This window comes from Pholis gunnellus, assembly GCF_910591455.1.
Source record: "Pholis gunnellus genome assembly, chromosome: 14".
Lineage (NCBI taxonomy): Eukaryota > Metazoa > Chordata > Actinopteri > Perciformes > Pholidae > Pholis > Pholis gunnellus.
In genome coordinates this window covers 13,434,415-13,456,841 of record NC_136541.1, presented here as the reverse complement: position 1 = coordinate 13,456,841, position 22,427 = coordinate 13,434,415, and the positions used below count along the sequence as shown (strand labels likewise).

At 42.9% G+C, this 22,427-nt stretch overlaps 1 protein-coding gene across 1 annotated transcript; it reads right to left on the bottom strand.

The window, feature by feature from the left end:
- Positions 1-1,288: 1,288 nt before the first annotated feature.
- Positions 1,289-21,773, bottom strand: LOC306705958 (rap guanine nucleotide exchange factor 4-like; the record flags this gene model as incomplete). Its single annotated transcript, XM_079172863.1, has 30 exons — positions 1,289-1,416; positions 1,524-1,578; positions 1,696-1,760; positions 2,392-2,479; positions 2,686-2,736; positions 2,837-2,927; positions 3,036-3,214; positions 3,517-3,642; positions 3,964-4,061; positions 4,215-4,361; positions 4,444-4,519; positions 4,622-4,649; positions 4,751-4,839; positions 4,923-5,073; positions 5,696-5,774; positions 6,019-6,104; positions 6,206-6,300; positions 6,672-6,818; positions 7,330-7,406; positions 7,817-7,877; positions 8,493-8,577; positions 9,011-9,194; positions 9,587-9,708; positions 9,822-9,928; positions 10,861-10,916; positions 11,281-11,353; positions 15,410-15,556; positions 17,003-17,091; positions 17,652-17,794; positions 21,706-21,773. 30 exons carry the CDS (start codon positions 21,771-21,773, stop codon positions 1,289-1,291), a joined length of 2,991 nt encoding a protein of 996 aa, XP_079028989.1.
- Between the last annotated feature and the right edge of the window lie 654 nt (positions 21,774-22,427).

The following is a 22,427-nucleotide window of genomic DNA, read 5'->3' as shown; positions in this document are numbered from 1 at the left end:
GTGATGTCACGCAACACTCCTCTAAGCTGAAGCCAATTTGTGTGTGTATTAAAGAAGTTCTACATGTTGATATGCATCACCGTCCTCGGTCTTTCTACCACGTGTGGGGTTAAAGAACACATTTTAAAGAATGTCATCCAAGCTTAAGCACTGTTAAATTAGCTATTTTTATTTACAAGGCAGACCACACGCACACGAGTACAGTTACAGGCTGGCTCCGGAGAGAGCCAGCCTCACGGCAGTTCTCGACACACACCGTCACATAAGAAGCTCCTGAGATCAAAGTAAAATTAGGAACACACTCACAATCTACACCCACACACACATATATATATATATATATATATATATATATATATATATATAAATAAAAATAAAAAATGACACGGACTGAGATGACAAGATTTCCCCTCAAAGTATAAGTTGCCTTTAAGACTCCGCATCTAGGATCAGTGCTTCCAAATCAAAGGAGTACAATTTGGCTACACAACTGACCTCAGAACAGATCATACCAACTTCATCAACCAGAATAATTCATGTTCGACGGGAGTTGTACTCCAATGCAAAAGTAAAACGCAATACTGCAGTTACAAATTTGAACACTGTTTGCAATACAACTAGGGCTTTAATCAAACTAATACTCTGTTTAGTAGTTGAAGTGTCCGACTAGTTAAGGGACACTGATACTTACTTAAAAGGACATCAAATCCCAAAGGTTTTCAAAGAATTGGATATAATCATTAAGTTCATGAAGTAAATATACTTTCAGATTTCATATTCAACAGGACAAAATGAAGAGACTAGTTACCTAGAGTTTATGGGTGTTTTCTGTCTATGAATGGAGCATCAGGAGAGTGAGGTTTGCTTTACAGGCAGGTACAGCAATATATTGTAAACTAGGGCTCATTTGGGGTAGCACAACATTACAGGACTCTCCGATAGAAATACACTGTATAGAACACAAAGCCTATGAAGTTCAGTCATGCAGGGTATTGATTCAAGTTCTATACATTACAGTTCTATCCAACAGATCCCAAACAGTAACAACTACTACGGTTAAAACCCTCAGAGACACGGCGACAAGAGAGCAGCTGAACAGTTTCTGTCTGTCCAGGAAGAAGAGGCTTTTAATGGCACAGTATTAAGTCCTTCGTCCATAACAGCCCACGGCGGTGCTAAAGTCATTGACTGCTTTGCTACTGACGTGTTATTTAATCCAGGTAATGTGTGTTTTTTTTTTTTAATGCTAACGTCACAGAGAAGGCGATGATGGTGCAAGATTTGGAGCTCATGTCCGGCGAGGCTCCATCCTGTAGGAGAGCTGCGTCAGTGCCCTCTGGTTGTCAATCACGCAGAGCTTCCTCACGTAGCCCCGTACCTCTGCTTGATTTTTGTTCGGTTGGCATATCTCAGGATCTAATGCAGGAAGAGAGGAAACAAAACGGAAGGAAAATGGGATTGGAGAGATTTGTGTAAAGCCAGCATGGAAATGTGGTAAAATGAAAGTAATACGGCAGACTTACTGAACGGTTGGCTTCTACAGTGCCTCACTTGCCGTATTGTGTTAGCTATAATTCTCTGTTAAGAGATAAGGATAAGAGGCTCTTTAGATATTACATCCAACTTGAGTGAAGAACAGTATGACGCATAAAACATATCCTTAAAATGAATCATTCAATGTGTACAGAAACTCACCATTTTCTCAAAATTGACCATATTGTCAATGAAGGTCTTGTTGCCCTCATGTGTGAATGTCATGTCTGTAAAGAAATAAGTGAAATGTATTGGCAGGCTACCATCTGTAATTAAAGGACCCTTCTGATTACTAAAATTCAAATTCCAAGGACCACCTTCCCAAATAAATGATAAAAAAAACATGAAAAAAAACGAAAGACAAGAAAGAACGATAAGAAATTGCTGTTAATATGTGTTACGTGAAGCCCAAAATAAATATTCTGCTCACCCTCACCCATCTCTGCCTGCCATAATGAATCCCAATGTATCATGTTCCTCCACAAAATGCTTTGGAGCTTTTACTGGTGCAGGGTTGTCTCCACGATTACTATTTACTTTCAGAAATGTATTTATTTTGGGTTGCTGCATTCGAGGGAACGTTATAGCTAACGGCTGCTAAACACATTTGTCCCAACCTCATGATGTGCCATGTTTGCTGAGGTGATATATCAATGTGACATTGAATTTATTCTTTTGCTTGAATTTGTTATTCATGTGAATTTTTAAGTACTTTTACATATAAAAAAAACCAACTAGTTTGTAAATAACTAAATACATTAAACAAAAATATTTTATCTAACCATTTAACAGTGCCTCCGATCACCAGCGGGCCCCGGCCCCGGTGGTTGAGATTAGCTGCTCTACACTGAGTCGTACCTTTGAGAAGGAGGGGCATGAAGGGGATGATTGGTGGTTCCAGTTTGGTGACAGTGATCCGGTAGGAGCGGTGGTTTCTTGATGGGTCCTGTCACCAAACATATAAACAGTGTCCATTTCTAAGACATTTGTATCTCAGGTCACCCAAATTACAAAAACACATTTTCTTAATTATCCTTAATGATACAGCTGTGCAGGTAGTTCCGGTATGGTTTTGGTTTAAAATGAATCCCTCTATAGGTTTCTGTTGCCAACCCAATACAATAGAGGTGAATGGAATGTCATGCGACTCACCATCATACTCTCAAACTCGGCATAGAACTTCTTAAACTTGGTGGGGAGTTTCTGCCAGGAAAAACAGAAGATCTCAGTGCCATGAAGGTAGTAATAGTGTAATACAGTCAAGGTTCGCTGGAGATCCAGACATAGATTAGACAAAGCTTACCTCCCATGTCTGGCTCAGTCTGCTAACAGCAGGGTTGCTCATCCCCATAATGATGGCAAAGAATGAATTTAGGTTCTTAAACTCCCGACAGCTACGGACAAACGCACACAAGCGAGACATAAAGTGAATCTCGTCACTGTGGGTGTCTTACCCAGCATACGTATGAAGCGTGCGACAGTCACCGGCCGGTACCACTCACTGTGCTGCTATCTTGATGAACTTCTTGAGGAGCTGGACTCTCTTGCTGAGCTGCGAGCAAAGGCACACCTCAGTGACCACCCACAGCTGAACCTGGTTGAACCTCCGCAGAAACAGGTCCAGATTAGCCGTGGTTCTTCTGAAGGTCTGCCGGCCAAACGTGTGGTAGAGCAGCTCATGCTGGGGGGGGGACATTAAGGGGAGCAAGTTCGGAGTTAATCCAGTGGACAGGTCCTGCCACCTTGCATCTATTAAGTATTTGTGTTTTTTTCTTTATCATGAACATCGATGCAGCATCAGAGTAGAAAAGGGCCTGTAAGAAGCCAACTTGCTGTGAAAGGTTACACTTGTATGGTCAGACCTGACTCTTCCTTCAAAGAGTAAAATAAGACTCTATGCAACACTGTGCATGCTTGTCTTCTACTGCTGACCTGGGGGTTGTTTTTGAGTGTGTGTGTGTGTGTCTGCATATGTGATGATACCTCATGCACACAGCTGAAGAGCTCCCAGTCATACAAGGTCATTTGGTAAGCCAGGTCCTTCGAGCTCATCAGCTCAAAAGTTGACATGGAGCCTGCAGAGGGACCTTCCTGGTCTGGAAGAGGAGTCTGAGACACACAGACACACATTTGTGCTAATTCATTAGCACATAAAATAATCTCTAAAAAAAATGAATCAGTATATTACAATCAAGACATTTTACTCACAGCTTCTTTCAAACAATGTCGCGTGACAAAGACCTATTTGCTACAATTCCCATTAAGCATGGCAAGCTGTGCTTTATTGATGACTGTATGAACTCATGTCCGTACATACATCACCGTCATAATATAATCACTACAAACAATGCATGCAAGGTATTACTGCAAAGCCATTTCATGAAAACTACAGTGGACATTGTATGTAAACAGGAAACATGAATCTCTTACCAGACTGTTGAGCTGGTCCCGAGGACAGGCAAACAATCGGCCATTGATGCTCAGAGCAGAAAACACTGAAACGTCATTCGGCTTCAGGATTTGTTTTTCTGTAACAGAAACAGAGGTACTTGAGAGGCACTCATCATGTCTCCAGGGCATATTCTATAACAAGAGACAACTGATCTAACTTATGATCAGTTTTTTTTAGGTAATGCTGCTGTGAGTTGCTCTTCCACATCCAAATCACTCTGTATTCTTACCACATGCAGAGCTGAGGTTGACCAACACGAGCTCATCAGTGGTGCCGAGCTTGTCGGCCACGGCGCTGATCACTTCTCTTCCGGTCGCCGCCGCGGCAACCCGGATAGTGGTGTATGTGTGATCACCGCAGTACACCTTCAACAGGACTAGACACATACAAAACATGATACTGACATACAATACGATGGCATGTGACCGCTTAATACAAATAAATACACACTAACTTACTGTCATCGTGATTCCTAATGGGCTGCTTCTTCTGCAGCCTTTCCTCCCCGTCGCTGAACTGCCGTATTAGAGTTGTCTGTTGAATTACACAAGACGGTGTACAGTCATCATCCACGTCATCATGATAACATGTCAAATGTACTGTTGAATTATGTTGGAAACAGTAGTCTGAAAGTACCTTTTTTATAGATTTTGATTCTTCCGAACTACAAAATATGTAGAAACACACAAAAAAAGATGCAATAAATGTAGTTGGTACATAAAACATCACAGCGAAAGCTTAACGTGCAGCAGCTGGGAAACGTACTGTAATTTGACGACTTTCTCAAGGTCAGGAACCAAGTCTTTCAAAGCTCTCAAAATCCGAGAATCGTTTGATAAACTCCCGTACAACTCCTACAGGGACAGAGAGGAAGAATCACACTCAGACCCGGCACATGACCTGTCATTGTAATGTATTTGTAATTGCTTTTGGTCACCTCAAGGAAAGAGATTGCAGCAGGCTCCTCCTGTAGCATGTACGTGTGTGTGTTAGCCCAGCGCAGGGCCAGAATGAGGGCCCTCCTCTTACTGTTGAGCGCATATTCCAACCTCTCCTGTTCAGAGCCGGGCGGAGATGTCGCGTGGTAGGTGCACACAAGGTTAAAGAGGACAACACACAGGGTGACAGTGACACTGTTGAATGCCGATCTGATGGTCAAAGCCTGTAAGACCACAGCATGGATAAGAGCGAAACATTACAGCGGCTAAATCCTTATTATTACCCAGTATATGATAAGATCTACTTTCCTGGAAACAGAAATGGTATTTCAGCCTACTCAAGGCCGCAGTTAACCCTCATACAAGTGTTCTGTTTATTATGTATAATCATCAGCGCAGCAGTGGTAAAGTAGCTGAACACATGCACTACAATGACTAAGACAATCAGAAAAGACCTCTGCAGCTGTTGTTACATCTTGTTACTGTGGTGTGAAGGGAGGTGTTCACTCTGTGAGCAGTTCATTAGTGCAGGATGGTCAACTGCTGCTTCAGCGCTTCCATAAACGGAACTGGTGCAATTGCACAATCCAAGTCGCTGTCAGTCACACTGTTATACCGTAGTATCCAGTGAACAAAAGACATGTCCGTCCATGTCTTTGTGTGGTTGTCAACAGTTGTCAACAAATCTGTGAGTGTACCTTCCTGATGAATATCATTGACGGTGTGAATAAAGAAGTAAAATATCGTACATAAAGAAAGGGGGAAAGGATATTGTGCCATGAGTAGAGGGCACAGCTGGCTGTTGGGCATGAAGATGCCGTGCATCAGGATAAAATCATCTACTGCTGGGTCTAACAGACGAGAAGAAAAACAGACAAGAGGGAAGAGGGACGAGATCCAGAGGGGGAAGGAGGGAAGTCAAGAGATTTAAACGGTAGTGAAAACGCCTTCATCATTAATCCATTAAGTTTGCTTATCCGTCCCTCCCTCTTTCATTACAATGCATTTGATAACTTGTCTGGATTATCTCTGGTAACCATCTATTTAAAATTCATTGTGCCTAACGGCCTCATATTAATTTTTCTATTTGGCTACCTGGTTCACTGTGATGTATGTCCATCCTCATGGCCTCCAGGAAGTGCTCGAGAATCTTCTCTGGTGTTCCTGATATCACAGTGTATCTGCAAAAAGGTGAGGTGATAGAGACAGAGGGAGAGATTCACTCTATTGTACACTGACTCTCTCAATATGTACGGAAGACCCCTCACACTAACACACATACTTGATGCTTCCCAGGGTGGAGGCGCGAGGACTCTTTTCTAACACCAGCACAGCTTGTTCATGCTCTTTCAACCGCACTGTGTTGGCTTCCACATCCTATAAAACACAACAAAATGCATGTACAAAATCAGTAATATCGCTCCACGTCAAATGAAAAAATGGCAGCTTTTTAAAATGTAATACAGCTCCTCGACCAGAGGAGGGCGACAAACATCACAGTCAGGCAGCGTCAGCAGGCGTTTAGTGCAGTGACAGGCTTCAGACAGCCCAAACGATGGAATTTCAGATAGTGTTCGACAGAATGCATCTTACTGTTAACTGAAAGAATGACGGCTTAGCAGTGACTTCGTGAATGCACATTGCTGATAGCAGTATTTGTAACAGTTTGGTATGAAGGTAGTCATTTGGTGCTTGTTTGACTCCACTCGTATCCCATCAGAGGATAAATGTCCATCTAATCTGCCTACCCTGAGAATCCTGTTGAAGTCTTCCTTGTCCACACGAAGGAAGTGACAGTTGTCCTCTCTCAGGACGATGGAGGCGGCACGAGGTGAATCTGTAACCAGGGCCAACTTCCCAAAGTCATCACCCTCGTGGAGCGTACACACCACACCCTAAGACAAACACACACACGCATGAACGCACACATAAACCAACACGCTCCTACATACAAACAAGCTCAGACACAAACACAGTTTATTAGTCATCATAAGCCCTGAAGAGAAGTCAGAAAGGCGCAGGAGCACACGACCCTGAGATGATTCATCTGTACTTGTCCGTGTGTGTGTGTGTGTGTGCGTGTGTGCAGGGTGCATGCGTGATCAATGTTAATGCACGCACGTGAGCATGTGTATCTGCCTGGTTGTAAATCGGTGTGGTGTGAAAATGTGTATGCGTACAATCCCTTAAGCTATTTCATCATACTGATGAGTCACGGTGAGAGAGTTTGACAAACTCCACTGTTGGTGTTTCCCCCGACCCAAGGGGAAGATACTGCTGGTCTGCTCCATGCATTCATACAGATGACATATCACCAAATGGAGCAGAAAACTCGAGCGATGCTCATGTGTCAAACAAAGAAACGTAAGCATGCAGGTGGATGAATGCAATCAAGCGCACACGCACCTTGCCGTAAATAACCACATTGACAGAGCCCTTCTGGATGATGTACCATGATGTGCCCTCCTCTCCTTGGTTGAACACTGGAAGATAAAGAGGACTAACATATATCACCCCCACATACATGATTAAAACATATATTCTGTACAAACAGAGGTCTTCAAACTGTGAGGCTTTAAGAATAGTCACATTTTTTAAGATTTCTTTGGGAGCAAAGTAATCCAGTGATTTCTGCACCTCCATGGGTGAGAACTGCTGATAGATAATTTGGCCTGCTTTTCAATGATGACAAGTTGCCAAAATACAGTGAATATAAAAACAGAGCTCAAAATTGGAGGCCACAGCAAATTACAGTAACTGACTCAGTTGTCTCAGTTGTCTCAGTTTTGCGTGAGGCGTGAGCTTTGTGTCGGCCTTTGAAAACCCCTTCTGTTCACTGTGTACACAAACAAAAATGCATTCCAGGACAAAGTGGACAAAGCGAAAGACTCACACACGGTTCCAGCTTTTGCATGCGACTCGAAGATCACAACGCTCGCCAGTTCCCTCTTCACCTACAAACCAGAGCACACTGCTCAAGTCATGCTGGACTTAGCTGCACTGCAGGAATATGTGAGAGAACAGTAAAATGCACAGATCAGGGTTTTTAAGAATTGCTAAAAGAGACCTGAGGGTCCTTACAGCACATCATGGCAGCACCTGGAGGGTTTTGCTTTATGAGGCTTTTAGTTTGCTGATATTTATATTCATAAGCACTGTGTTCAAAAGGAAAATGAGGAATAACAAACAGTTAATTGGAAAAGCCCCATGTTCACGAATCATTTTCATCTCCTGGAATGTGCTTCATGTGACTTTTCATTATCGTAATAATGTGATTGAATCTAATACATGTAATTTTGATTCTAGAACTACATGGAGCATGAAAACAACAACAACAACACAGACATAAGGACTCCTCCACATGATGAAGTCTTGCCAACACAGGGCAGATTGGTGGAAAACTGTGTCCCATTACACTCGTAAGAGAAATGCTAATGCTAGCGACTAATGCTACAACTTCTCCTTCTGGTCTTAAAAACCAAAAGACAGAAAGTTGTTCTGATCAATCAACAGCCTTCTTGGGGAATCTGTACTGTCCCTTGAAAAGAAAAGTGGACTGGCTGACTCACAGTGTTGGAGAGGTGAGCTAAGGCTTTGATGTGAAGCAGCTCATCATAGATGATCTCTAGGTCATCCCCTGTCCTTTGACCAGGCCTGCAGACACACACACACACACACACACACACACACACAGTTTGTCAGAATGAACACATCATGACGATTTCATGCATGCTTCACCTAATACACTGCAGTAGAATTAATAATGACACATCCTGATGCTAAAATAAGGTTGCAGTTTGGAAAGTAGCCACTACAGATGATTTGTTCATATTATTTCTCATGATAGCGGTGAATATTACACAAGTCGGTTTTGGATTCCATTTGGTTCAGTATGCCAACTCGCCAGCATAATTAAAATATGAAAAATAAATAGTGCAGTTAAGAGGCAAATTACGTATGAAAAGTGGCAGGAAAGGGGAACTGGTTAAATAACCTTTCTTTACTTACTAGAAAGTAATATATTTGCAATAAGTAATGTGTTGTCAGTGTAATGTAAGTTCATGCCATATTATTAATTGTTACTGACGACTTCCTGAGGATCATGCGCAGCAGAGCGTCAGAGCCAATCTGAGCGAGGAGGAGGATGGTCTCTGGCAGCTCTTCCTCACTCTCCCTCTTCTCCTCCTCACTAGGCAACGGTGTGTCCTCATCCTCATCGTCAAGAAAACGGTAGAACAGGTACTTGTCCTGGAAACCCAGCTCCTGGTCCACTGAGGAGCAGACAAACACAAATACTGTATGAACACGTACTGTGCACGCCATAGTGACTTTGAGCAATCACAGTTGTTTTCTTATCTCTGAACATCATTTTAGACATCTTCTTTGAAGTGTATGCATTTGAGATTTAAATCCATTTTTTGCTCCTGCTTCAGATCTCCTGGTTAATTTCCATGCTGGTATTCATACAGACACTTTCACTGCGATTGATGTTCAGAATGAGTAAAACCACCACTCAAAGTCAAACAGAGACGCTTTTTGGCTGCTTTGCAATAGAGGTTTGGGAAGTGACTATTGTGTGTTACGGCAACTGTGCAGTGTCTTGAAACTAAACAGCACACGCTGATGCTGAGAAAGCAATAGAGAAAGCAAAAGTTTGAGTTACCGTGGTTGAGCACCCCTTCTTCTAGTAGTGCCTGCCACATCCCAACAGCGTGGGACCGTGTGAGAACACAGGCACTCTGCAGCACCAACCAATCCACCAGCTCTGTGCCTACACAGCATTGTCTGCAATACACACACACACACACACACACACACACACACACACACACCAATCATTTTCTAAAGCTGTTATATGCATAATTCTGTGTGAACACACAAGACAAACGTGCTCCTACCTGTATGTCTTGAGGTGGTACTTCCTGTCCCGAATCATGTGTGGGGCTCTGGACAGGATGGCGTTACGGAGAACCTTCCCCGCTCTTTGCAGCTTCTCTGAAGGGATCTACAGAACACGCAGTGACATTAGGGGAGGGTTGTGAACTTGTTTGTTACCTGTAATCCAAGAGTCAACACTTATGCGACTCCAGGCTGTAACGCACAATAAACTTGATCATTTTGATTAAGAAAAAACACTCTTTAAAGAATGTAAATGTGTACATCGCAGGTTAATGCTTGTAACATCCAGTAAAGCAGCAACAAAACAAAGCCCCGTAATGGAAAAAAAATGTAGCAAAAAACACAGTGCATACATGCAAACACATCCTCTACAGATCACACCTGCACCTTAGAAAGAGAGGCAGATGTGTATTCACACACAGCTGCTGTTGAAAACAACAAAGGAAGGCCTGCTAATTGGGCAGATGGGATCTTTCGTCTATGTGCATGCATTAGCTTGCATTAGCATAACTACAGAGGATCACAGCTGTGAGTCATCACTTGTCTCTTCTCCGAACACACACACACACACACACCTCCAAAATTCATTCTGGCATTCTGAATCATTCACGAACATGAGAGCATGCAGCAGTGCACAATTTTATGACACTGTGGTTCGGTTTACTATCTTCTCTCTGCGCTGTTCACAACTGCAGCATTTCATCAAACATTCAAAGTCTCCTGGCCGGGACTGAAACACAAGACTAGAATATACTCAACCCTCAATGCCCCGTCCACACATATGTCCGACTCAAATAGTGAGGCGCAGAGAAATCCAAGACAACCTGAGGCTGCCTGGCCCACAGGATATTGGTTGTGAGTTTGGTCCATTCAGGCTTTGTGTGCCGCGAGGAAGGGCACAGCTCTCCGAAACGTGCTGGCAGAGTTTATTTAAAGGATCAAGTTGCCATGCTGAACTTTTTTTTTTTTTTTTTTTTTTTTTCTACACAAATGACAAACCCTTCGGTTCCAAGCAGTGGGCTGGAGAGAGTCGTTTACCTTGTTGTGAGCTTTGTTTGCAGAGTCGGAGTTCATGTTGTCTTTGTCAGTGAGTCCTGAGGAGAAAAGAAATGTTCAGCTGAACTGAAGATTTTTGCAGGATGCAGATACTTTCCATTCATAAACATACAAATACAACCTGTTCATTGTGTAACTTAGATGCTAGAACATGCTCTACTGCTACTCTACTTTTAAGACTGCAGATGAAAAATAGCCTCTTGGCTAACTCTCGCGCATTTACAGCAATGTTTATATTAATGTGCTGTCCCTTATCAAATAAACCAAGAAATAAATATGTATATGTATAACATTGTGTGTGTGTGTGTGTGTGTGTGTGTGTGTGTGTGTGTGTGTGTGTGTGTGTGTGTGTGTGTGTGTGTGTGTGTGTGTGTGTGTGTGTGTGTGTGTGTGTCTACTCACTGTCATTGTTGGATCCACTCTCCATAGCTCCATAAGGAGGGGCCAACAGTCCAGCCAAGCTCTGACGATACTTCTACAAGATAAAACACACACGCATCAGAAAAGATCAAAATCTTGAAAAACATGTACACCTCGATTATTATGATGCATCACTTATGAGATACCATCATCTATTAGACATTAAAACCCACTAAGTTTCTTCCTGTTCCTCTCCAACGCACAAACAGCGCTACTTTAGAGAGACACACAATGCAAGTGCCCCTCAAAACAAAGCCCTTTGTACAACCAAGATCATTTACATGCAGAACAACTAACATTATATAACACACACGCGCACACGCTCACAGCAGCATTCAAACCGGGGTTAATGAGAGCACGCAGAGCTGCTAAATGTGCATAGACTCCGCTCTTACAGCTGTTAAGAACAAGAACATACACTTGCATTTCTTTGGCGGGGACACTGATTAACACACAGCCGGTCATTTTGAGCCTTCTGCAAGGTCATTACCAAGCAGCCCATGCCTTCTGAGAACTGCCAGGAAGACGAACACACACACACACACACACACACGCACACACACACGCACACACACACTTACAGAGAGAGACACAGAGAGCATCTGTTTGACCTAAAGACACAAACAACCCCCTGTCATTGTTTTTCTTGCACACACACACACACACACACAGTCAGGAAAACATAGCTAAACAACTTCCTTTTATAAAAGATACAACAAAAATAAAAATGGACAGAAACTTTACAGTGCAACACTATTGAGCCCACATACACACCACAGACTCACCTGAGGTAACACACGCGCCTAATGCTGGAGGGACTGAAACCCAGAGAGCTGCCCTCTGCTACACTTTACAACTCACACACAAGCCACCGGATAGCATCCTGCTCAAAACAAGCTGCGCTCTCTCTCTCTCTCTCTCTCTCTCTCTCTCTCTCTCTCTCTCTCTCTCTCTCTCTCTCTCTCTCTCTCTCACACACACACACACAGTCGCCCCAGTGTCTCTCACCCTCCTTTCTCGCTGCGATCGAGCCAAGAACCAAACCACTTTTCTCTCACAGGTTACCAGGGTGACCTGAGTCTCTGTATGAACGAGCTACTCTAGTGGAGGAGGAGAAAGGAGACAGAAGAGGAAAAGAAAGGAGTAGCGAGGGTGAGGATGGAGAGGGAGGAGAGACAGGAAGCTGGCAAAAGACACAACGTGGCCAAGAGGAGAGAGGAAGTGGGCAGGAGATATGTAGGGCAGGTGAAAGGCAAAAGAAAGAGAGAAAGACTTGCCGGAGTACAGGCCAACCAGTTGGCTGTTTGATATATATATGTAAACATACATATATATATATATATATATATATGTATGTTTACACGTTTACACGTGTGTGTCAGGAAAAAACACACTGTTTAACATTAACATTGTGTTTTTTCATCCCTCTTTCACTTGGTGTTAGAATTATGGGAGCAGCGCTGTTTTTTCTTTCATCTTTTCATCAAACACATGACTGCATTCATCCTCTGGCTTTCTAGTCCTCGTCACACACTAGCACATGCACACAAATTAGTCCATTCACACACACACACACACACACACATACACACAATCCACACATAGATCCTTTTACTATGAGCTGAATTAGATTTCAAACGAGGACAACCTTCGGGCTATGTTCTCTGCTCTTTGTCTACTGTCCTTAAATAAACAGCAGATAGGGAGACTGAGTGCACTTAGTTGACAAACAAGCACACTACATGCCCAATAATAATATGGCAGACACGCTTCAATAACCAATTGTTGTCTTATCTCGCTTTTATATCTTCCTGTGTCAGAAGTGGAGATATCGCAACAATGAATATAAATAAATCTGCTCTGTACTGACACCGGAAGCAGAAAAGCCATCAAGACAGTTTTATTTTTACAGAGAAACCTTTTACAAAGAGGGTTTGTCAACAGAAGTAAAACAATGCCCACAGTCATATTCATTTTAGATTCACAACAAAACATTTGTATTAATACCTCAATCATAGATATGCTCTGAATGTGGAGTTTCGCACCTTTACGATGACCTTTGAAACATTTGTGCCCGTGTGTAACGCATGGTCACGGTCAGCTACTAGAAACCCACATTTTCTCTGACCAACATGTGCGGCACGATTTAATCAATATATAACACACTTAACATCTGTGTGGATATCTGTCCACAGTCAATCACAGCTGTAATCAAAGCCTCGTGTACTTTACTTCATCACTGAGGGAAAAGCTAACAGTTATGTTTCATATTAGCGAGTAGAAACAAAAGCCTACATAAGATACTCTCCATTGGAGATTCCAGCATCCTATGCTGGTTAGTGTAGCCTTGAGCTGCTGGCCTGAAGCAGAGATGAGGAGCGAGCTGCAGAGTTCTGGTAAACTCACTTCTTAGGTGTGAATGGAGACACCATCTTTTGTGGCTCCGTATCACGCTCATTCTAAGCCCACACAATTTTTAGCGGTCCAATCAAATATGAAAGATTTGATTTAACTCCCTCTCGTAACTGTACACCGCTCAAATATTCCATCTCACTGGGACTTAAAGTGGGTAAATGTCCTTCAGCGATGTTGAGCAAGACACTCATTATCTTTCTGGAACTCTGACCTCAATGTGAACAAGAACAAAGAAAAAAAAAAGTCCCTATAATTAACAATAAAATAACCTATGACAATTGTACGTATGAAACCAATAATGTGAGAATACAAATTGAATACATTTAGACAGATTTGGATTTGACAGAATTAACAAACTGCCTGACCAAACAACAGGGCAGACGCGTGTAGCCTTTGGGTGCCGACTGTGAAGCAACACTGAAGTGATTCACGGCTCAGCCAGCTATTCCTCTCAGAGAGGGACCCAGTGAATGGAGAGGGTAACCTTGACATGGAGGCCCACGGAGCAGCAACAAGGCCAAAGCCATGTTACTGACTGCTGAATCCTCCAATGTGTATGATGCAGTCTCTGTTTGTAATATCGGATATATCTGCTGAGTTTTTATATTCCATCTAAGACAATCAATTCAACAGTATTGTGTTTTTTCCCCCTCTTAGGTGTGATGTGTTTTATTTATGGAAGTTGGATCTGTAATCTACCAATATTATCCAGGAATGTCAATACTCTTTCCTATTGTAATGCCCCCAGTGTCTGCATTTGATTAGTATCTACTGCAAGTAGAAGTAATTATCTTTTTGTATCATATATTCATGAATACAGATCATTGTAACTCGTTCTTTATCTCAATAGGCCAGTTTGATTTGTGATAACAGGAAAAGCACAGGTGTAAGTAATGGTGTTAATTACTCCTGTGCTTTGCAGTGACCTGTCAAAATGTCATTAACTGTATATTTCTACAATTTCTTAATGAAAAGAAGCTGAATGAGGATTAGTCAGATTGCCTTAGGATACTATCTAACCTCCTCTTTACTGTCGTAACACAATCTAAATGTGTTGAAGTGAAATCATGAGTACCGGAGCCCAGGAGGAAACCCGAGCACACAGCTGTTTTATTCATGGAGGTGTAAGAAGTAATATTTAGATTCAATATGCATTTGAGTCAGACAATAAAAAAAAAAAGTGTCCAGGGGAACCCTGCTTTTGATATTTTTAGATTCCCACTACACTGCCTGCACTAAACAGATAACACATAACCGTATTGCTCTTGATGCATCATCCCTTGTATTGTAAATACTGCAGTAAGCCACAGCAAGCTCTGAAAACAATACACATCCAGCACAACACAGAAAGCACATAAAGGCATGAATTGTACATACAAACTCCTCTCTCTCTCTCTCTCTCTCTCTCTCTCTCTCTCTGTTCATGCCTTTATCAGCTCAGTGATGCGTGTCACCTGACGTGTGAAGCTAACGGGTGGAACAGAAAGGCACCGTTATGGTGGACAGCCCTCTTGTGGTTAAAGACACAATTACAGTGGTAGGTTGTGTGGAAATTGCCGTCTCAATAGGGAAACGTTTTTCAAAGATGGAAAAGCTTTAGGTGCGCTACCAAGACAGAGTTCATGCTGAATCATGAAGTTCCAGCTCATACTCCCAGCTACATGCAGTAGAGTCGCTCAAACGGTTCGTCTCTCACCTCCCAGAGGCTCTTGAATTCCCTCTGCTCGATACGGAGCAGCTCGCTGGTCTCCCTGCTGACAATTGTAGCGTGGCGTGGCGTGTTGTCCAGGATGGACTCCCCGAAAGCTGTCCCAATCCCAAGAGTACAGATAGTGACTGCATCCTGCACACAAACGCAACATATTGTCTTTGACTATTGCTTATTAGACAATGAACGTGTGGGAGTCAATACGTGCTTCAATGTAAGGCTTAAATAAGATCAAATGAGTCCTTCCACACAAGAGTAATGGTTTTACTACGTAGTTCTGCTTTTGGCTAAATAGTAAAAATGTCTCAACTGTGACACTATTTGAGCTGCACCTGTGATTATTTTCATGATCAGTTAAACTGCATTACATTTTCGATTAATTGTTAGTTCTATACAACATCAGAAAAAACAATACATAATAATGTATGAATATCTTGTTTTGTCAATAGTCCAAAAGCTCACACACACACACGTTTGTGAAGCTCACACAAGAGAATGAAAATGATCAATCGATTATCAAATTAGTTGCCGATTCATTTTCTCTCAATCTATTTATCGTTGCAGACCTGAACACTGCACAGCGGTAGCGTCAAAAGATTTTGCTTTATGAAAATGGACGGACATGAAGAGCAGACAGATTAATATATGGTAAATAATGCAAATGGTTTGAAATATGAGGGCCGGGTAAACAGAGTCTCCTGGGAGGAAAACATCTCTGGGAGCTGTATATTATTGGACAAGCTAGAGGCAAGCAAACACGTATTAATGTGTGCACACATATTCCCACACTCCAGTGATTTAGACAAATACCTTTTCAGCTGTCCAAACTGACGTTTCAAATACAGCCTCAGAAACTAGGCCACCAATGGCTCTTTAGGGCTACATACATGAAAAGGACATTTCACAATGGAGGGGCTTCTTATCTGTCTTTAACTGGGAACAAATCCTTTCTCTTTTCCCACACGTCCCTCTTCTCCTCTACATGTACTGTACAGTTTAACCATTTTTCCACACTCTGTCATGAAGGGTAAAACATGCAGCAGAAAGCACAATTCTCAGTGGACTGGTTTTCTGTGCTGTGGCAGCTTTGCTTTGGCATATTTAAGCAGGAACACATGAGCTAATTCAGGATATGGCAATATTTCCGAATTTGATGTGGGTCGTAAAAAAACAGCATGTTCCGTTTGAATTAGGCCTTATTCCGCAAGGAGCATTTTCCGATTACGACGTGTGGGATATGCCGATATCATCTGAGTTTTATGTATACAGCACGTTCAGAACATTTTTCTCAATTTGATGGTCGTATGCGACACACGGCTCCACAGTACACTGTTCATTGGTTGTACAAACCAACAAGTCAACAGTTTGCTCTGTTGTATATAAATGGGAATATTCATTTTTATTCGGATGAACAGGAAGGCAATCCAGGCACTCCAAAATGTTAAAAACAACAAGGACGGAAGTATCTGATAGCCTTTATTATGGTGGCTGAATCATTAAAAGACCCAACATGTTTCAAAGATTAATTTTCATTAGCCATGTTAACAGTTTAGTAGGATTAAACTCTCTGTCTGATCTTACCTGGTGGTTGGCAGTTTCTGACACTTTGACATCCAGAGAGCCAGACAGGACAGCATACCAGCTGGTGCCTATGTCTCCCTGTCGAAACACTGCGGACAGTAAAATACATAAAACACTATGAAAATCATTTATTAAGCAAAAATGCCAGACATTCACTGGATCCAGCTTCTCAAATTTGGGAAAAGTGTTCCCTCTTTCATACGAGTAAGAACATCGATATATATAATATCTAAATGAAACAGTTTGAAGGCCCCATCTTGGTCTCGGGGAAACAATCATGGCATTTTTCACATTTTATAAACTGAACAATCATTTTAAATGTAATCGACAGATTAATCAACAATGCAATAAGTAACATCTATATTCTACAAATGTGTTGAATAAGGCGTGCATGATTTGTGTGCGGAGAGTTCTGTACACATGAACTAAAATAACAGTGCTTTGCATTCCAATGCTTCAAACTGTCTTAAGTCTGCGGCACGACTGTCGCATTATGACATACACTGAATATACTGCATGACGATGCTTTACTATGAAGAGCTATTCCGAGCATGACACCGAGAAAAACATCTATTGTCACACTCCAAGCCAAATCCGTATTTCATTTCATAATCCAACCATTTGTGTGTGTGTGCACACATGTACATACACGTGATGCCTTTCTCCAGGCATTCATAGAAGGCACCGGCACAGATCTGCAGTAAGAGCGGAGGTGGGAACCTATGGAAGGCTTTGACCTCTCTCAATCTGGTCAGGATAATGTCCACATCCTCTCCTGAGCGCTCAGAGGGCCTGTGCAGGGAAGAACAGATCGAACAGTAGGTGTTGAAGAACCTCATCGGTGGTTTTTCATATTTGGGCAAATTAACTGCAAACCTATTTAAACAAAATGATTAACTGCATGATGTAACTTTCACTGTCATGGATTATCTATTTTAAGCGAGTCTGTTGCTGCATGGAGGGTAAAAAAAGCAATCAAGAATACACAGTATGCTTTGGAAAGCGGCTAACAGTAACGCTAAATATCTGCAGTTAATGGACTAAAACATGACAATATGGTTGGAATTGTCCTTCAGAGATAAACGGAAGCTCCGTGGTTTCAGTGTTACCCATGTTTGTTTGTGTGTGTGTGTGTGTGTGTGTGTGTGTGTGTGTGTGTGTGTGTGTGTGTGTGTGCACGCTGCTTCATTGTTCGGCATGGTGTCTCAACGATAACAGTGGAAAGCTGCAGGCGTTACTTCTCTCGGCTCAGACCCCCCACAGGGTGTTGATGTAAGATCTCATTTGTACTGCTGCTATTCCTAAAATGCTTAAATCTGAATACACACACACACACACACACACACACAGATGCACGTCATTATAGGACGTCTACATGGGAGAACCCACAGACGTTTGATCTGAGAGCTTAAACATTCTGCTCTGCCATGTGGTGGAGAAAAAAACTACAGAGCCAATACGCCTTAGAGTAACACACACTGCAGTTAGCCCCATTCATTCATTTATTTTCTCAACCTTGCACATGTGTGCGCGTGTGTGTTCATAAAGAATAACAAATGCACTGTGTGCGCCTTCCTTCACAGAGGAGAGGCGCTCCATCCCCTCCTCCCTCAGCTCTCTTCCTCTTCCCTTCCTCCCAGCTCTCTCTTTTCTGTCTGCCTCCACTAAACACTTCTCTAATCTCCATCCATTTTTCTCCTCTCCCCCTTCCAAGACTTGCCCTCTTCTTCTTTAAGCTACCCATGTTGTCCTCTACATTACCGGCACATCCACTTTTCCTTGTATCCATTAGGACCCACCACCCACCCGGGCCGCCTGTGCTCACCATCCACCCATTATTATCCCTTTATTCCTGCTTTGCAAGCTCACAGGCAGCGATGACTCCCCTCTTACCCACACGCACATGTACATACAGAGATAAACACAAAAGTATTTGTGTCTCCGAGCAGTAGTTTGTCCTCCGTAGCCAGGACGGTACTCCCAGATAAACACAGACTTAGCCTTGAGGGCCGCACTGCACAGCACATCTTCCCGTCCCACAACTGCCACGAGCTCACGGCTGTTACAGATGTGTCTTTGCCTTCTCTCTCTGTCTTTTTATCCCTTTTTTTTTTTTTTTTTGGTCTCTGACTCATCCTCCAATCATCCTCCCACTGCCTGTGTATTGGCCTTCGGTGCTCCGACAGAGCGTCATATCCCAGTGTAGGCTGGGGGTTAATGGTGTAGACAGGTGGACTCCCACACACTGCAATCGGGGGAGACAGGGAGGTTAACTCCATGGTGGTTGAATGGGCAATACCGGCATCACCCTTCACCTATCCGTCTACAGTGAAACTGTTAAGATCCGTCAGTTATAAACCCCTAGTCGAATCCTTGTCCTCTTTGTCGTTGCCCTACGCTTTGCTCGCTCCCTGCCTGTCCAGAGGAATCTGCCTCCCCTGTTGGTGAGAGGCGGATGTGACCTGAGGGCTGTTCACCTTATCCTACTCTCCCTCCATCCCTCTTGTCTCTCTTCTTTGACTTCTCCCTTCCTCAGCCCCCTGCTGTGTATGTCAGCAGAGATCTCAGCTTTCAACCATAAATGATGGCCTCTCACACACACACACACACACACACACGCGCGCGCGGGATTTACAAAAATCGACCGGCACACTGAAGAGAAAATCGAGAGACAACCAGAAAGGTTCTGCAGACTGTTTCAGGAAACATCCATCTGGGAGGGGAAAAAAATCATTGTCTCCAGACAAATAAATCATAGGTTGATTTGTGGCAGGCAGCCAAAACATCTGACAGCCTCAACACAACAGATTTCGCCGAGCTGGCAGATTAACACGTTACTGTAGCAGAGATACCCTTGAATGGTATGCATGTTTCCTTTGACACACATCCGCATGACAGCTACCAAACTGTGATGCTGTTAAACACGCTGAATATTAAAGTACTCGTATATTTACTCATCCAGCCTCGTCATATTTGCAAATTAACCTACATGATATTTATGTGAGACCATATGTTTAACTGAAGCCTTTTTTCTTCTTCTTTTGTCTTAGACTGTGTGTGAACTGGTCACGATGTTCTGTCATTCTATTTTTCCTGCAGCAGACTGACATTAAACCTCAGTCAACCGGCATCTGGACCGGCGGTGCTGTGCGTGTGTTGACTGGACCGTCTATTTCCTGCCTGGGGCAAAACAAATCCCATCTTATCTCACATACTTCACACTCGCTGGCAATAAATGTCTTCGGACAGATATATTAGAGACAGACCTATCTTAACCTCTGGCTTTCTTTTAGCTTCCCCCTCTCTTCACATCAACAGTTACTGTTGACGAAAGCTCTCAAACACACACACACACACACACACACACACACACTGATGGATATTGATTGAATGAGGAGGTGCACATAGCTGAGGAGCACTGAGTGGTCTACAATATCCAAGATACTGTCCGGTCTAATCTTACAACCCTGGCTGTCCTCACTGACATCCACCTACTGCTGCATGTCTGCTGCATTTAGTTGATTACATACAGTATTGTTCTGTTCTGTTTGGTAGTTGATTTATCGTAAACACCAGACTGTAAACATGTCAGCACAGTAAGAATCACACCCCTCTCACTATGATTTTATGTCATATGTTACTCAATTCTCCACATTCAACAACAAGTCCCGCTTGACTAACGCTGAAACAATTAGACAACTAATCGAGAAAAGAATTATTGGCAGTTGAATTAATTCTTTAAGCAAAAATGTCGTGGTTCCAGCTCCTCAAATATGAATAGCTGGTGGTTATTTAAGTCTTTTATGATAGAAAATTGAATATCTTTAGATCTTGGTCCAAATAAAACAAGCAACGAGAAGCTGTCACCTTAGATAGATATATATTTTATAGATCAGTTGATCGAGAAAACGACAATCAGATTAATCACATATGAAAGTCATCGGTAGTTGCAGACACTTCATTACTTCTCTCAATGACCGAACATAACAGCACTTAGATCACGTATCCAGTCGTTATTACAGGTGAGGATGAGAAGACAAGATGGTAGCTTCAGGTTGCCAATAGTAACGTGGGGATGTGTCATAGCGAGGTGTGTAGGCTACAGTGTGTGTGGGTGTGAGCTGTGGGTGGCACGTCTTATGCATCATTGTTTGTTTGAGGTGTGAGGTGCATCATCTACAGTAATTAGTGTATGGGTGACCTTTCATCCTCTTCATTTATTCAAACAACAATGCACATGTCTGCCACCAATACATATTTTGAGAAAATCTCCAACATGCACGCCATGGTAGTATTTTAAAAATGAATGACTATTCGATTTAAGCAGAAAGACGTAAACCATGTGCGTATAATCAGCCATCTCTCAGCCCATGCAGTGTGGAGACATCCTCGAAGCCACCAACGCCTTTTCGACCGTGCAGATACAAAAGAGAGAGGGTGTATGTTGTTAGGCACTGCAGCCTTTACCATCACTGTCTGAGGGCTAGTTATCCACTGAAAATGACATTAACCTATAAGCAGGTTGAAAACAAAGCCCGTCGTGCCATTACTGCACACTCACACTCTGCACACGCAGCGATCGCCGGTTGCGATTGATCCACGTTGACGCGAATGAATGAAAGAGAGGTTGAGAAAACACAGTCATCGCTGCGTGTGTGTGGATGCGCGGAGTGGAAGTGTCTCGTGTAGCGTAATTCACCCACCTTTTATCCAGACAGCATATCCACTCCGCCGACGGAGACGAGTTGGGGGACATCTGCACCGCGACCATCTTCCCGGTCGTGTTCACGGAGGAAGCTTCCCCGCTTGTCGGTGGTCGCTAATGAACGTGCGCTCCTGCTGCGCCCCCTCCCCGCCCCTCTGCTTCGAGCTGCCTCGCGCAGCTACAGACTGCTGCTGCTGCTGATGCTGCTGATGCTGCTGCCTTCATCGTGGCATGCCGATGACTTGTGTCAGTCTGCCTTTATGGGGCTTTGGAGGGCAACTGTAGGGCTAAAAAAAATAATAAACATTGTGCTCGGAGAAATAATAATTGCCTGTTGGAGCAATTAATAAAAGGATACATTAACAGTTCAGTTGTAGGCCTAATATAGCCTGCTACATATAAGGCTCAGAAATACAATTTAGACCTATGAATGATAATATATCTGTTAAGCAATATCGACAAACTCAAATATGTATTTGATCAAATATTTAAATACATGGTGATGAAACTACAGGTGCTTTCAAAGGAGGTGTGCACCAGTGGTGTGCACATGGGTGGTGAGTTCAGGGCAGCACAAGTGCACCTTGTCATCTGTGGTTGGCCTCGGTTGCTCTGGTGTGACTTTAGGGTAAACATTCAACGCCGAAGCTCACTGTGATGCTATAGAGAGAACATTGGAATGTAAACAATCAAAACATTCATTTTCCAACAAGGACCTTG